The 16,041-nt window shown below is 31.5% G+C and overlaps 1 protein-coding gene across 1 annotated transcript; it reads left to right on the plus strand.

The window, feature by feature from the left end:
• Positions 1 to 49: 49 nt before the first annotated feature.
• LOC112044616 (uncharacterized) lies at positions 50 to 8,791 on the plus strand. The gene is made up of 11 exons (XM_024080504.2): positions 50 to 540; positions 614 to 1,710; positions 2,479 to 2,659; positions 4,796 to 5,406; positions 5,721 to 5,880; positions 5,952 to 6,093; positions 6,488 to 6,596; positions 6,907 to 6,986; positions 7,069 to 7,188; positions 7,522 to 7,639; positions 7,773 to 8,791. The coding sequence occupies exons 2-11, from the start codon at positions 728 to 730 to the stop codon at positions 7,963 to 7,965; spliced, it is 2,697 nt and encodes an 898-aa protein (XP_023936272.2). The 5' UTR covers positions 50 to 540; positions 614 to 727; the 3' UTR covers positions 7,966 to 8,791.
• Positions 8,792 to 16,041: the final 7,250 nt, after the last annotated feature.

Below are 16,041 nucleotides of genomic sequence, written 5' to 3' on the forward strand. Positions count from 1 at the left end.
TTAAGTTTCATAAGTATAAAGATGAATTGTAGCTTTAAATATGAAAATCTTTACTCAAAATGTACTATAGATACAAATAAAAATTTATTAGTTTAGGGAGCAGTTGGACAGCCATGACAAGGATAGCTATATCGTCCGTATCTACTCTTCAGCACCCCCGCGAACACCAAACCCTCGGGTATTGATTTGTTTGTAAGGACAAGGAGCCCCGGCAAATTCGGAGGTTCTCAGGTACACGGAGGTCACGATAAAATTTGTAGCTCCCGCAGCCTTGCAAAAACGATCGCGATAATATTCCGCCTTAATTACTTCTTTACGTGCCGACGTGTTTATCAGTGTTAATCGTGCTAGTTTAGCTTCGACCCGGCAAAGTTTTGAGGGCCTTAAAAGCTTAATCAGGTACCTCCGGGCCGCCGCTGTATCGATCACATCCCTCCCGCGCCGTGACTGTACGTCGTCTCGCTCGTAATTCGATAGTGATCTGAAAATGCACGGTGAATCGAATAGGAGTGCCCGCGGCTACAATGGATCCACCCATCGGTAAATGATATATTCTAAATATTTTTTTCTCTTTGTGTCAATAGATATTTGAATTTAGAATTCTCATTTATAGGATTGCTTTTTTTCCTTCAACGAAGAATGTGATTGTGATTTAGAGTGTGCCTGAAATAGCAACAGTCATGTATGGGATGTTGAATGTTGGATGGAATGAAGGAAACAATGTGGAATGGATAACGGTAAGCTGGAGACGGTCCCGCCTGGGACTGTGCACTTGGACACAGTGAGGACACTGCACCAAACAGTAGTTTCTCTGAGAACTGCTCTGGAAATTTCCAAGAACGAACTGAAGGAACTAAAGGAAAAGTATCAGGAACATTCACGCTGCATAGAGTACACTGATATTATAGAAAAACTTTCCCTAGAGAATCACATATTGCGTCGTAAAATAATAGATTCAGGCGTTGATCGCTACCCTCATCAGGATATAAACTTCGAGGTTTCTTACACACCTAAAACAATTTATACAGATGAGTATTGTGATAGTGAAGTTGTAATTAAAACTGCTTCTACCGAAAAGGAGACTGCGTCTGATGATGTACCATCCCATCTAGAGGAACCCAGTAAAACAGCTGAGAGATTAGAAGAAATCCTCGAAGAATCCAAGTCAGAATCAATTGTATCGGAAAATTTGAATTTCCCGAATGCAACAAGTAGTCCCGTTCAAGAGTTTGACGAACCGGAACCAATTAGTGAACTTTCCATTCCTAAAGATCCCGATGTAAATATTCACAATTTTAAAACTAAATTAGAATTACTTTCGAAATTTGATGTAAAAATAAAAGTTAGGACTCTAAAGGAAGGAAGTATAATATCAAGTACGACTTCTGAGAGCGACACAACTCTAGAAGAAAAGAAAGATATATTTCTTGAGAAATCTGGCGAATCGAAAGCTAGTTTTCAGTTTGAAGAACACAGAGAACATTTTGAAAATATAAAAAATTCTAAAGGAGATACTATTAATATAAAAACGGCATCTAGTGATAATATCAAAATGGCGGTACCCAATGAAGCCGAGGTAAAATCCAAAGCGGATAAATTCGACGTGCAAGTGCGTATAACATCGGAAGAGAATCTGGTGGTGAAAGAAACTTCTGAGGGAACACATCGAAAAGATACAATTAATTTGGACGTAGACAATTTAAGCCTTCGGTAAGTTGGAGATAATAAATTTCATTTTAAGTTTGTTTTTTAATTGTTTCTTACCTACAACCATTCTGTGATAGACAGGCCACAATTTCAATTCTTCCAAGAGCTTTTACCGCAATTGCCTGCCTAACTAATAGCTTTCGCGGTTTTAAGGTAGACAACCTAGTATTTTGTTTTTTATTTTCTGAAGAAAAATGTAATTTTTTTCATTCGTGTTCTCTTTAAATTGTCTTATCGTATAACTTTCGAATTTCTCTCAACTGAGTTGCCATGATTAAAGCATCCTGTCATATTTATTTTGAAAATACTTAAGAGAAATTTTCGAAAGTTCAGTTCGATTCAGATTTTCTGGTAAGGATTCGAGGGCCTCCTGTACTTGAGAGTCCCGGGGCACTCAATCCGCCTAGCCCCTGGGTAGCTACGCCACTATCTATAGCAATTACTACTTTTTGTCTGTGAAAAAATCACTTTTAGAATTTTCGTCCATGTACATATTTGGGACTATAATTTATGATTTTTCACGTCAGCATTTGCTTAAAAACCAACAAGTTGGCATACATCCCTTAAAAAATTAAAGAAAAAAGTGTTTCCCCAAAACTTGCGATCATCTTTTATCCAAAATTGTTTGCAAGTACATCGCAATTGTATGGCATCATCCTACTTCTCTTCTAAATTTGATGAGGGAGCGAAATGCGACTGCCAATTCCTATTTCAATCATATCGATGCTGTAATTTATATATCCATGGCTACAGCTAAATTGAAAATTTTAGGTCACTTTCCGACGGTGACAACTCAGTATTTTCCGAAGGCGGAACAACTCCATTAGAACATAACGCGGCCTCTGATGAGAAACATGAACAGGAAAATGCGAGCGGCAATGAGTCGGAGGAAGTCGACGATATAGAACTCATATTCACAACGGATGAGTCCAAGGATATGAGCAATCTGCAGGTAGGTTGTTGTAAATAAAAGCTACATCTCCCAATTTCCTTTACAATCCCAAAAAGCTTATTAGAGTTGGGGAAACTCGTGTTTCCCCAACTCTAATCAGCTTTTTTGGATTGCTTTCGTAAGCAAGCTCTTCTTCAAAGCAGGTGAGGTAAATCAAAGACCAAGAAAGAAATAAGGATAGATTAATATTAAACTACAAGCCCAATACGGCATTTCCACAAAAATAGCTATGCTATGTGTATAAAAATATATAACAAGTTGCAACCTTACGTCAACAACTTGTAAATTAATTTAAAAAAAAATCTATTCTCGTGGTTGTTAGACATATGCTTATATTCAGTAAATGAATTTTTATAGTAATGTAAATGTAAGAAATAATGTTATATATTTATGTTAGGAAAGGTGGCCTTCAACACTTGTAATAATGTTAAATATTATTCTGCTCTAACTTTGTCAAGAACTTTAAAAAATAAAGAAGTCTTGTAGGCAAGCGCGCTTCATCTTAGACCTCATCATTGCTTTCCATCAGGCTTGATTGTGGTCAAGCGTAAGCCTATACTACATAAAAAAAAAAAAAAAGAAATAAAAATAGCATACAACTTCATAGTAAGGTAAGCTAAAAACAGTCCAGAACTACAGGAGAATGAATAAAGAAGAAGTTTTTTGCACTGTTTTATTGTAGTTTTCCATTTGCTGTTCGTGTTTTCCTTAAGGTAACACTTTACTCTTCCGTTTTAAGATAAGTGACAAACTTATAATTTCTCGTTCAAATCACGATTCTCTGAATTCCAGTGTTAAAAGGGATATAATATGAAGACTTTAGTCGTTTTCATTAGCCTCTATATTTGTCTATATATTATTATGTAGATTGAGTTAAAATGCTCCCATGTCATTGATGTACATGTTTTTGCTAAAAAACAAAAATATGAGAACATTCATAAAAATATAGATTTACGCTATCCGTAAATCATATTCATATTGTTCGTATCACATCCCGGGGGCAATCATAAGGCGACGAAGTAAATATCCAATTTGCAAAACTTCACAAATCACACGGTTCCCGAAACTTAATGTGCCCAAAGGTCGGCTCCATCCTATCGCCGAAGGATTTTATTTAGTTAACCTCTTGGCATTGCCAAAGATGATTTAACTTTGTTTTTGTAGAAAGTTGTACGACGACAGAATATAATAAAACACATTAATCTTTGATGAATAAAACTATTTCTTTTTTACAAAAAATATCCTATAACCATGCTAAAAAAACAAGAGTTCAAAGATTTCTTCGATTTAAATAAACGAAGTGTCTTAACAACCAGGATTGTTTACGGAAATGGATTTCACGAAGTTGAGGGTACGTAGACAAATTATAGTAGGAAATGGCAATTCACAAACACGATGTAATGTAATGTGGGTAATAGATTCCTTTCAAGTTGATAGCGTGCCAACGGCGCATCAGTTCTGTATGCGATTACCTATACATCTACCCTCATTTATTGAAGTCGTAAATTAGCAAGTTAGAATGTCTGAATTGTTTCAATATTGGATAGACTTAGCAATTGCACGTTGTAGAGTCAACATCTCCTGTGGATGCTTCGGTTTCGGGGTGAAACGAAGGTAGAGTATTTTGTCGGACCTGGGTGACGTTGTCGCGTGGGTTCGTTGGCTTTTCGCAGATAATAGCAAAATAAATAAATTATTATATTTTATAAATTAATTTATAAATTATTATATTCATGAATTGTTTCAATTATGATAATACTAAAATCTAAACGCAATGTCGACTTTATATAATTTGTTCTAACTCAGACATGGATTAAATGGAAGCAAGCGTTTAATACATAATTATATGAGTGAGATTATAATGACAACTGCAAACACTTACGCTTTTGGCTGGTGGGAGGCTTCGGCCGTGGCTAGTTCTATTGTTATCACAGTATATTATAACAATATGCTGGTAATTTAATCCTGTTGCGAATATTGTGATTTGCTTGCGTACATTCATATTTTCAGATATTTGAATATGACGAGTAACTAAACATTATAATACGTATGTCTATAAATATCTCGGTAACCGATTTCAATATACCAATAAGTTTGGATAAAGGTTACTGTTGTTTTATGAATTTTATTTTACAGGAAGATCTGGTTTCTATACGAGAAACAGATCAATGGGCACCAGCCTCCGCATCCACTACTCATTCGACTCCCGTTTTGATAAAATTTCACACCTTGGACCCCGATTTCCAGTCGGGAGGGCAATTCGTTGAATCCAAAAAAGAGGACCAAGAGAATACTCCTAAAATATCTGAATCGTCGCTCAAAATAAAAAGAGTTTCGCTACCGAATGATAAAGATATTAGGCACGTTGGATTTACTGAAAAGGGAAGTCTTGATTTACCTAGTCGGGGCATCCTTAAGAGTTGTGATAATAGATCTGATAATATGCTATACCGAAGAAGCCCTAACACTAGTACAAGACGATTAGACAGTGTTGATAGTCTTACTGGAGAATACAATTATAGAGGACTTAGTTTCGACAATACCAAGTCCTCCAGTTTCGAGCTTGGCTCCAGTTTAGATGTATTGCACAGAGAGGAAAGTGTAGACAGTTTTCACAAAACGAGGATGGGACACAGATTTTCTGTATTTGCTGAGACTGATATATCGAAATGTGGGATCTCTGAGGACGATCTTGCTAGTAACTTGAATGTTAGACGAAATACGTGTCCAAATCCTTTTGCATACAGGTAAGTGGAGTATATCCAAAATCAAAAGTAATTTGGAGGTTCATCAACTTACAGTATGCTATGACTTAGCATAATTAAGCTACATAGTGAAGTTGTGAATAATTTGCCTTACTATTCTTGTTTTTAGAATATCTTTTAATGTATTTCATCTATGTGCAAATTAGATTGGCATTCTCATTTTCTAAAATTAAATTGTTTTATATTTTTTTATTGACAACTTGCAACTTTTAGATCAACTTTTTCTAAACATCCGAAATATTTTGGTTCCATGCTTGCCAGATTAACAGTGGTTATAGCTATTGTTATCGTTTCAGGCCTCTATCCCGTGGAGTCCCTCGTACAACTAGCAAGTCTACTTGTCGGCCAAGGCCTGTAATTTACCAAGGCTACGGGCCGCGTAGGGAAAGTGCCGCTCAAACTGACGTATCTGCCTTGCCTCCTCGATGGACATCGGATGGATATCTCGCATATAAGGTAATGGAGATTCACGTAAAATTTCGCAGCTTTTCGGTGCCTATTCTTCAGTAATCAGGTTATTTGTTTAGGTGGCATCAACAACGCCTTCAGTAGTGCCAACATTACCTCAACGCACAGCAGTTACACGACGTCTGACGGTGCCCGACGCACGACCAGCGCCTTTGCAACGACGGACTGATGAGGCTCGAAGGGTTCTTCTCAGTGATATCGGTATGATAATATAAAGCTCTGGAACTGCTAGTATGAGCATGTCATCAGACAAATCAATATAATGAATGTATACCTGTCAAGATTTCCTTAACGCATCAATAAGGATCCACAGCTTATAACAGTTTGATCCTCAATTGAACCTACTTAGCGATTCTTAGTAAGATTACAGGGAATTGCAGCATTTCCAGTGTGGAACAGTTGACCCTCAAAGTATTCATCTTAGCGATATTCTGCTGGGTTTAAATCCTTAACGTTTGCCACCCGCACCTACATACATATGCGTCAACATCTGGGCTACACAGTACACATAACACTTTAAAACACATTATTCTATTAAGTAATATTATTGTAAAAAGAATATCAAGAATATGGTCAATGGGACAATGATTCACAGGTTTCACATCGATGGTGCCGGAACTGTCCCGTTCAGCCGAACCGCTGTGGACGATACGTCGCACTACTCCCGCACCACTGCCCGAAACACCACGATCACCATTGTCGCGGTTAGTTTGCAATACTTAATATCATCATTATCATAATCATCACCATCATCATCATCACACACTTACTACAAGCTCTTAAATCCGTAGTGATTCCATAATGCTTTGATATTTCGCAGCGTGGGGGCCATTAAGCTCATCGCAAGATTGATTCGTATAGCGTTTGCATGTCATCGACCATTTATGTGTTTTACCAGTTGTATCATTATAATTTTAGCTAAACTCTTAGAAATAATTCATTACCAAGCTCGCAGATTACTTTCTTATTTCAGTATTTCTTTGTAAATTAATATATTATTTCAACGTTCTCTAGGTATCGATATCGTTCGCCGTGTTTAAGCGTAGACCGGAGTAATGATTGGATGCAACAAACAAATGCACCTTCCCGTAAAGGTAAACATTCATAGTTTGTTCACTTTAATAAATAAAATGGTATAAAATTTCGTCATAATTGTCATGGGTATATTCTTTTCAGGAATGCCATGGCGGGGATCCTTGCCAGATGTACGAAGAGACGATACAGATGAGTTACTGCAAGAGACCGAAGCGTTCCTGCGACGGTCGATTGACAATCTACAGACATCTGAATTTCAGGGTACGTTAATGGGTATTGTGACATCTTCACCTGAAATATGAAATAATATATGAATACCTAAACGTCATACATCAATAAATGAATATGCTGTTGCTATAAGTCCATGTTTAAAAAATTCAATATGAATGTGAATATATAATTAAAAATATTTGGATATATTAAAATCATTTAAACTGACTGTGGGATTATCTAATTTTACACATACACATAAGAGGTCCATACAAGCTCCGATGTATAAAAACCAAAATATTGTAATTATACTTTCGATACTATGAATTCGATCGAATGGCTTCGATGAATTGATTTTTAATGTACGTGCTATATTTTTTACAGAAGGCAGTAGCGATAGAACTGGACATCCTTATATTCCCGCTGAAGCTAGACAACTACGACTGGGGCATGCGGTCAAAATTATCACACCACAAGGACGACTTGCTGTTGGTAGAGTCAGGTTGGTACATAATCTACTAAGTCTAAAACAGTTAATGCTAATATTTTACTATATTAAGGACTGTCTAGACTTTATGCAGAAGACTTTACTTTTAAGATACCTTAAGTATTTCCATACCAAATGTTATTTTCAGATACGTTGGCCTCGCTGGTGGTACTGCTGCTAAAAGCGGCGTTGTGATTGGAGCGGAATTTTCTATATCCCAATACCCGGGTATCCCTCGAAATGACGGCACTTATCAAGGAAGGAGGTACTTCCTTACACCACAGCAACATACTGCATTATTCGTGCCGTTTTCTAAAGTTGTGATGGCGTGGGCAAATTAACAATAAAATGATTTTGCCATTAATCCGGCTCGAAGGACCTTTTTTTAATGACAAACACTTGTGTGACAATCTTGTGTATTCAATGTTTTTTGCGTAATTGACGTATGTGAATACGTTAATAATGATTAATATCAGTGTTTCTAGTAAAAATATATATAAAAGGATGTTTTATAATTAGTGGCCTAATATGAACCAATTGAAGTGTATGGTGACTGCGCGTAGGAATACGAATATTGACGTTTTTGAAAAAAATATTTCCGGAAACGATGGAATTGATGAAGAACTGTAATCCCTTGTAAGATTTATTAAATTTTAAACTGTTTTACAGTATCCGATCCGATATTGAAATATGTAAAAAAAGCGTACATCAAGCATTATATGCGAGTAGGAATATGAATTTAAAATTGTAAACATTTGGATAAAAAATAGTAATTATAACTTCTATATTCGTACTAACTGATTTATTTAAAGTTTCTTCTATTGTTATTTATTACAGAGATAGTATATTGAAAATGATTTGATTATAATATACAACATCGTTAAGATATTGAATCGGATGATGTAAATAGGGTCTTTATACTATTTTTTTTTGTAAGGGAAATAAATCTTATATGGAAGTAGATTTTCCATAAGAAATTCTCCTAAATTGGAGTTACAGTTTATTTTTGATAAAACAATCAAGCTGTTATAGCATGTATTTTTGTGAGCGTGTCAAGTAGAATTCGCGCTATGAATGACAAAACCTTTTTTACCGATCTTCTTGATAAGTGAACAAAAAAAACTGTTCTTCTTGTAGGATTTTTATAACTTTGAATAATATAAGTTTTTGTGTTTAGGCAGATAGAAAGCCGATAAATAATCTAGGACTATAATAACACATATATTTCATGATTTAAGTAAAATGTGATTTTCATAAAGAATGCTTATACTACATGTTTTGTAATACGAATCGTTGTTTGGAATTTGGCTAGACGCGCTTAGCACGTCTCTTTTTTTAGTTTTAGTAGAGAGAAATGTTTTGATAATGTTACTTTTGCAAGTTTAATGTTACAAACATACTTGTGTAGGCTAGTTATGCGCATGGCATGCGTGTAAAACTTACGCCTGAAAATTTATTATTGTATAATGAGGGTAGATTTGAATTTAAAATATTTTAAGAGTTTAATTTTATTTTAAGAGATTTATAACACACTATCAGGATTTAAATACAATTTTCGAAGCTATTTTGAAATACATAATATATACTTTCAATACTGTTCTCCGAATAAATTAATAGAAGAGGAATTTTTCAACACTTATGAACAGTGTTTAAACAGAATTTAGTTAAACAGGGCCATTTGGCTTATTATGTTTGAATTTTATTGAATATTTATTCAAATTCTGATTTTTTCAAATCTTCCTTCATTTTATTTGTTCCCCTTTTCCTTCATATTAATTTAAAATATAAAGGGCTTAAAGGGAAATAAGTATCTAATAATTGTGTAGTTTTGTCAAGTCTAGCTGATGGTCTAGGTATTGACATTTTTGTCTAGTCCAGATATTGAGGTCTTGTTTGTAAATATGTATGTTATTATGTATTTGTATAAATGTTATCATAGACGTGTTAATAGATTTACACCTCTTAGCTTTCTAAATGATTGTGGTGCTCTTTTGGTTTAAATTTATAAACTGTGGACATTCTGATCAATCTTTAATAGCTTTTCATTATCTATCGAGAGGCGTAGTTTATATTTTTTTTAATCTACGAAACCTTTGAAAACTTACGAAGTTCCTCATACCTATTTATAATGGAAATCTTCATCATTATTTCTGTTTCCTATAAATAAAAAAATTATTAATAAACAGTAACATGTTATGTGAGTTTACATTCAATTGTGAACGTAATATGATATTTTTACCGTTTTATATCTTTGGAGATTATGAATCTTTTTAGAAACACTTTTTATCTGTAGCTTTTGAATAAGTAACTTTCAAATTTTCATATCATTTAGCACTACACATGAATTAGCTGTTTAGCAAAGTGTATTTTCTGATGATGTATTGTACATTTTAAAATACGGATAGAAATTAGTTACACCCATACCTACACCGTGTACGTGCATTGTTTTGCTACAATATTTTGCATATTTAGAAAATCACCGATGGAAAAAATATATCCTAATTACAATGTGAATAAATAATAGTGAAATCATGACTTTTTTGAATTCCGATAATCAAGTTATGAAAAATTACTATTAAGAAATAAGTGTAATAATGAAACAAATACCTTAGGAAATGGATTCATGGAATTGAAAATACGAAAATGAACTAGGGAATTGTGGGCATTGCATATATATTAGTAAATCGATAGATATGTGTCTTATAGTAGATTAATATCGCATGTTTGTAATATGGTTTTATCAAAAGCGTATATAATACCAATGGTTTCAATATAAATAATAAGTAAATTTTGAAAAATATGTCTGATACGAGTAATCGAGAACTGTGAATAAAATTTATTTTTTAGTGGGTTTATAAATTAAATCTGTACTGTTTACTTCACGATTATATTAATTCGAAATGTAATCTAAACATTCACTATCTTGACCATCTTTTTTATTCGCTAAGTGTCCATACAATAATTTCATTTCCATTCAATAATATTTTTTTATAAATAAGTCAAGCTTAGATGCCTAATGTCTTAATCTTGTCTTACTGTGACATTTATGGTTTTGTAAAATTTTTAGATTGATTAATCAATCTAAAAATCTAAATATTTTTAAATCCATTACTCGAATATATCATAAAAATGTTGTGACTTTATTTAATGAGTGAGAACATTTTGCATAATGTGCATAAGGTATCAATTTAAAAACTTCAATATATTTTTAATATATAATTTGTTCTGACGCAGATTTCAATTGTTATTTTATTGTGAATAATTGTTATTTAATTTCTAGTGCTATTTGTTTTTAAAACAAAGTCATTCGCATAAACCCCAAAACTAGTCAAAAAATATTTACGACAAAATTAAGTCAATAACTAGGTACTTAAAAACAGATTTTGTCAGCCATTTTTTATTTATCTGTAATAATTAAAATGCGTAGGAAATTTAAAAAAAATGGTGTATTACAAAGAAATATGTTTAAATAATAAATGTTAATTATAAGTATTTAGGTAAAAAAAAATCTGTTAATACAAAATTTTAAAAAAAGAATGTGAAAATAGGCGTCGATGGTTGACAAGTATTAAAAATAGTTCTGTGTTCAAATTAAGGTGCCAAATAATTGGCTAACTGTATTTCTTCTTTAACTCTGTAAATTGATATTGTATAAAAAGTATCCATTAAAATTACCTACATTATGTATAATTTCTTGCATTGCGTATAAATAAACATAAACACTTATATATTACATTCTATAGATCATACTTCACTACGCAATCGTGAAATCTGTTATGAAAAGTAAAAAGAAATCTATTTTAAATATAATTATATACTCGTAAGAATATATGTTAACTGTATGATAATAAACAGTAAAACTTAATAAGTGTATTTAGTTCGTATGTCAGATACCTATGTTATCCTGTTACACTGGCGCTAAGTAAACGTCCGTCTACGTCTGTGTATGCCACACGACTGAGTCCTCACTTGCGTGCTTGATGTGCTCTATATGCAATGTGGGTAGTTCACGAATACTACATTTTTTTATTATATTATTCTTTACAAGTTAGCCCTTGACTACAATCTCACCTGAATTAATCTCACCTCAATCTCACATATAGCAAAATTCTGCTACCTTTTCTTGACACGTTTACTTGTACATACTTGTATGTATACGGTTACTTGTATGTATTCTGTGAAACGGCCAGTTATTATCTGAGTACTGAGGGCGGAGTAAGCTAATAATTTAGCTCAAAATGTTATTCTACGTTGTCACATCAGTTAAATCTCTAAACACCACATAATAATCATCGACTCGTACAACATCATTGAACTCAGCTCCAGTTTGTATAAACAAGTGATGTGTAGTATTGCATAGAGCTATAGTATTATCGATGTGTTGATTGTAGAACATCATTATCATCCAGCGTCAGTGTAACCGAGGTTTTAGTAAGGTAAGTAATAAAATCACGAAATTAAGAAAACAACATTTATTTAATAACATTAACAACATTTGTGCGTTGTCCTAACTTGTTCTAAAGATCACCAGGTAGTTCATTTAAAAATAATGATAAAGATACGAAATTGTAAATAAAAAAGGTAAAGGAAAAGCAGGTGATAGATTAGAAGAATATGAAAAGAAAAAGCAAATAAAGTAGTATAATCGATAGATAGCTTAAGAAAAAATATATAATAATAAAGAAGAAGGAAATATATGTTGCATGAAGCAGAAAGAATAGGAAAATTAATTAAAGCACGTGTAATAAAGTGATAGCTAATAAGATAGGGTGAAATGTTCAAAAAGTGAAGAGCTTATACATTCTCGTAGATAATAAATTAAAAAGATTGTAAAAGACTGACTTTTAAATTTGACTTTTAAAAATATGAATATTAAATATTTGTTTGAAAATAAATATTAAATCATCAGGCCAAAGTTAGGAAGTCAAAGTTGACAAATAAGAAACAAATAAGAAAATTTACTATGTAGCCTATACCGATTAAAAAAGATAAAAAGAAAATAGTTTAGAAAGAAAAGTTTGCGAAATAAAAATTAGAGAAGTGTAGAGTAGATGGAAAAATGATGTGCTTACTGCACATCATTTTTCCATCTACTCGATAAAATACATGGTGAACAATGAAGATATTGTGATATAACATTATTTCAGTTTAAATATTATGTAAGAGAAAGTCATAAGCTGATGTATGTTATGTATGTATATTTAATATACATACATAACATACATCAGCTTATGACATCTATACACAGACAGAAAAATCTCAAGATTAAAAAATAGTTATTTAAGAAAAACAATAAACTTTAATAAGAAGAAAAAAAATAGATGGAAATGGAAATAAGAAGAAAGCAAAAATTGTAAAATATATAGTATCGAAATTAAAGAGACTGCAAATATAAAGATGAAGAAAAAAGAAAAGTGTTGGTGATAGTACAAAAAGAGTGAAAACGAGAAGTGTAGGTTAAGAGGTGTATTCAGTAGGTATATGAAAATGAAGTATATAATTGTAGAAATAAGAATAATATATAAGAATAAAAGCGAAGAAAATGAAATTTACTGACTGAATTGAGTTTAAGTAAAGAAATGAATTGGTAGATGTGGATAACAATATAGAATAATAGCATAAAAGAGTATGAAAAATGATCGCAAGGAAAAAATATATTGATTAAGTACTGGTGTACGTAGTAGTAGTAGTTTATAATGAATTTGAAACTTTATATAGCGAAATGTAAGATATTTGTAGAAAGGTATTTTGCAAGATAATTAGTGTAAATGGAAAAATTGTTCTTTTGTTAAATTAGAGCAGTTTGAGTATACAACGTAGATATAGATGAAAAGTAATGAAAGAAGTCACGATGAATTACATGAGATTTGAAATAAGAGCAGATAAAGAAAAGCATATGTTGATGTAGATTACGATATACAAGAAGAGTATGAAAGAGTATGAAAAATTATCACAAGGATAAGGGATATTGATTATGTATTAGTGTATAAGGAATGGAAGGAGTGTAGTGTATATCTCATGAAATGTTTGAAATTTTATATAGTGTACTGCAAGATCTTAATGCAAACATATTTATGGAAATATATTTTGCGCTTAGTTCATTCATTAAAATAAGGTAATAGTGTAAGTGGAAGAATTTTAGTTTTAATAAATTAGAGCAATTGAAGAATACAACATAGATATTGATTTAAACTAATAATTTGTACTAATAGTAGGTAAAGAAATGCATTTGATTACGATATAGAAGAAGAGTATGAAAAATGTTCACAAGGATAAAAGATACTGATTAAGAATTGGTGTATGTGTAATAAAAGCTCATGAAAAGTTTGAAACTTTGTATAGTGAAATGCAAGATATTAATGTAAAGATATTTTGTAAGATGATAAGTGTAAGTGGAAGAATTTTTCTTTTATTAAATTAGAGAAATTGAAGAATTATAACGTAGACGAAGATATATATATATGAAAATTAAGGGAAGCTGTGACGACTATGAAATACATAAGATTTGAAATAAGAGTAGGTAAAGAAATGCATTTGTAGATTACGATATAGAAGAAGAGTATGAAAAATGATCACAAGAGCAGTTTATGAAGAATTTGAAACTTTATATAGAGAAATGCGAGATATTTGTAGAAAGATATTTTGCAAGATAATTAGTGTAAATGGAAAAATTGTATTTTTGTTAAATTAGTGCAATCTAAGAAATATTTTCTTAAATTGCTCTTATTATATAGATTTAGATGAAAACTAAAGAAAGAAGTCACGATAAATTACATGAGATTTGAAATAAGAGCAGGCAAAGAAAAGCATTTGTTGATGTAGATTACGATATACAAGAAGAGTATGAAAGAGTATGAAAAATAATCACAAGGATAAGGGATATTTATTATGTATGAAGAAGAGTATCTCATGAAAAGTTTGAAAGTATAAATAGTGAAATATAGTGAATGATAAAGAATTGGTGTATAGTAGTAGAAGCTCATGAAAAGATTGAACCTGTGTATAGTTAAATGCAAAGAAATTTTTTTAAGAAAGTTAGTGTGCAAGGTGAAAGAATTGTGAGCAATTAAAAAATACAACGTAGAAGAAAACTAATGAAAGCGATGACAACGATGAAATACATATTATATGAAATAAGAATAGGTAAAAAGATGCTTTAGAAGATGTTTATGTAGATGACGATAAAGAAAAAGTGTATGAAAAATTATCATGAGGATAAGGGATATTGATTGAATATCAATATGCAGAGAGAAAGTGAGAGTAGTATAAGGTAATAAAATACATTAGGTGTGAAATAAGAGTAGGTAATGAAATACAAATTTTGTACATGTAGAAAACAATATAATATGAAAAGTGTATAATGTGTGTGAGTATGAAAAAGTGAAGGTGAATGAAGAGTTTAATAATGAAAAACAAAATTAAATAGTCTATAGTATAGTATAGTTTGTACTAAGAAAAAATTGATGTATTAAATTTGTTGATGAGAAGTCATTGAAAATGAGAATAGCGGTGAAGATAAAGTGGCCTGAAAATGTTAACTAAGTAGAGAAAAGATTATATAAGTATGATGAAAAAATGTAGATTATAATTTATAGATAAAATATAGCCGAAGGAAAGAAATAGTCTGTATTTTTATTTGATAATAAGAAATACGAATATTGGTGAAATATGTACGGTTTTCTAATTATTATAGTAAGATGCTAAAGGAGCTAAGAAAAAGTTATACATGAAAAGTATATTAAAGAACAGAAAATAAAGTGGAAATAGTGAAAAGAGTGTAGAGTAGCGAATGGAAAATTAGTGAGTGTTGCAAAGAAAAAAATAAAAAAAATGAAAATGGTACTTTTAGAGAAAAAATAAAAAAGAAAAGAATTTTTAAGCAAAAGATTTAAGGAAAAGACTGAGTAGAGGAGGAAAACGAAGGTTATTACATTAACAGGAATTAATGATCAAAAAGTAGACACTAAGTATTCAAAATATGTAATATTAAAAAAGTAACGTAAGTAATGAATGTAGAAAAAGAGATTCAGATGACTTAAAACAAAGATAAATGAAGGTACTGAAGAAGAAAGAACTGTTACTGACAGTATAAATATAAGATAGAGAAATAAAGTTATAGTCAAGAATAAGAAAGAAAAATAGGCAACATGAATTAATATCTTAATTTTATAATCATTTATGTAAAGATACATTAAATAAATATTAATAACATTAAAAGCTTAGGTTTTAGAAAATGAAAGTGTTGGCATAGAAGTTGTTAAAACACTTAGATATCAATGAAATTAATAAAAATATTTAGAATGAAAGATAAAAAAATCGTTTTTGTAAGTTGATTAAGTATATAAGATTTTATTTCCAATAAAATAAGTGAAATATAGAAAGATAGGCAGCAGTTTTTGAATAATTACGTAAGTATT

This window comes from Bicyclus anynana, chromosome 19 (assembly GCF_947172395.1).
Source record: "Bicyclus anynana chromosome 19, ilBicAnyn1.1, whole genome shotgun sequence".
Lineage (NCBI taxonomy): Eukaryota > Metazoa > Arthropoda > Insecta > Lepidoptera > Nymphalidae > Bicyclus > Bicyclus anynana.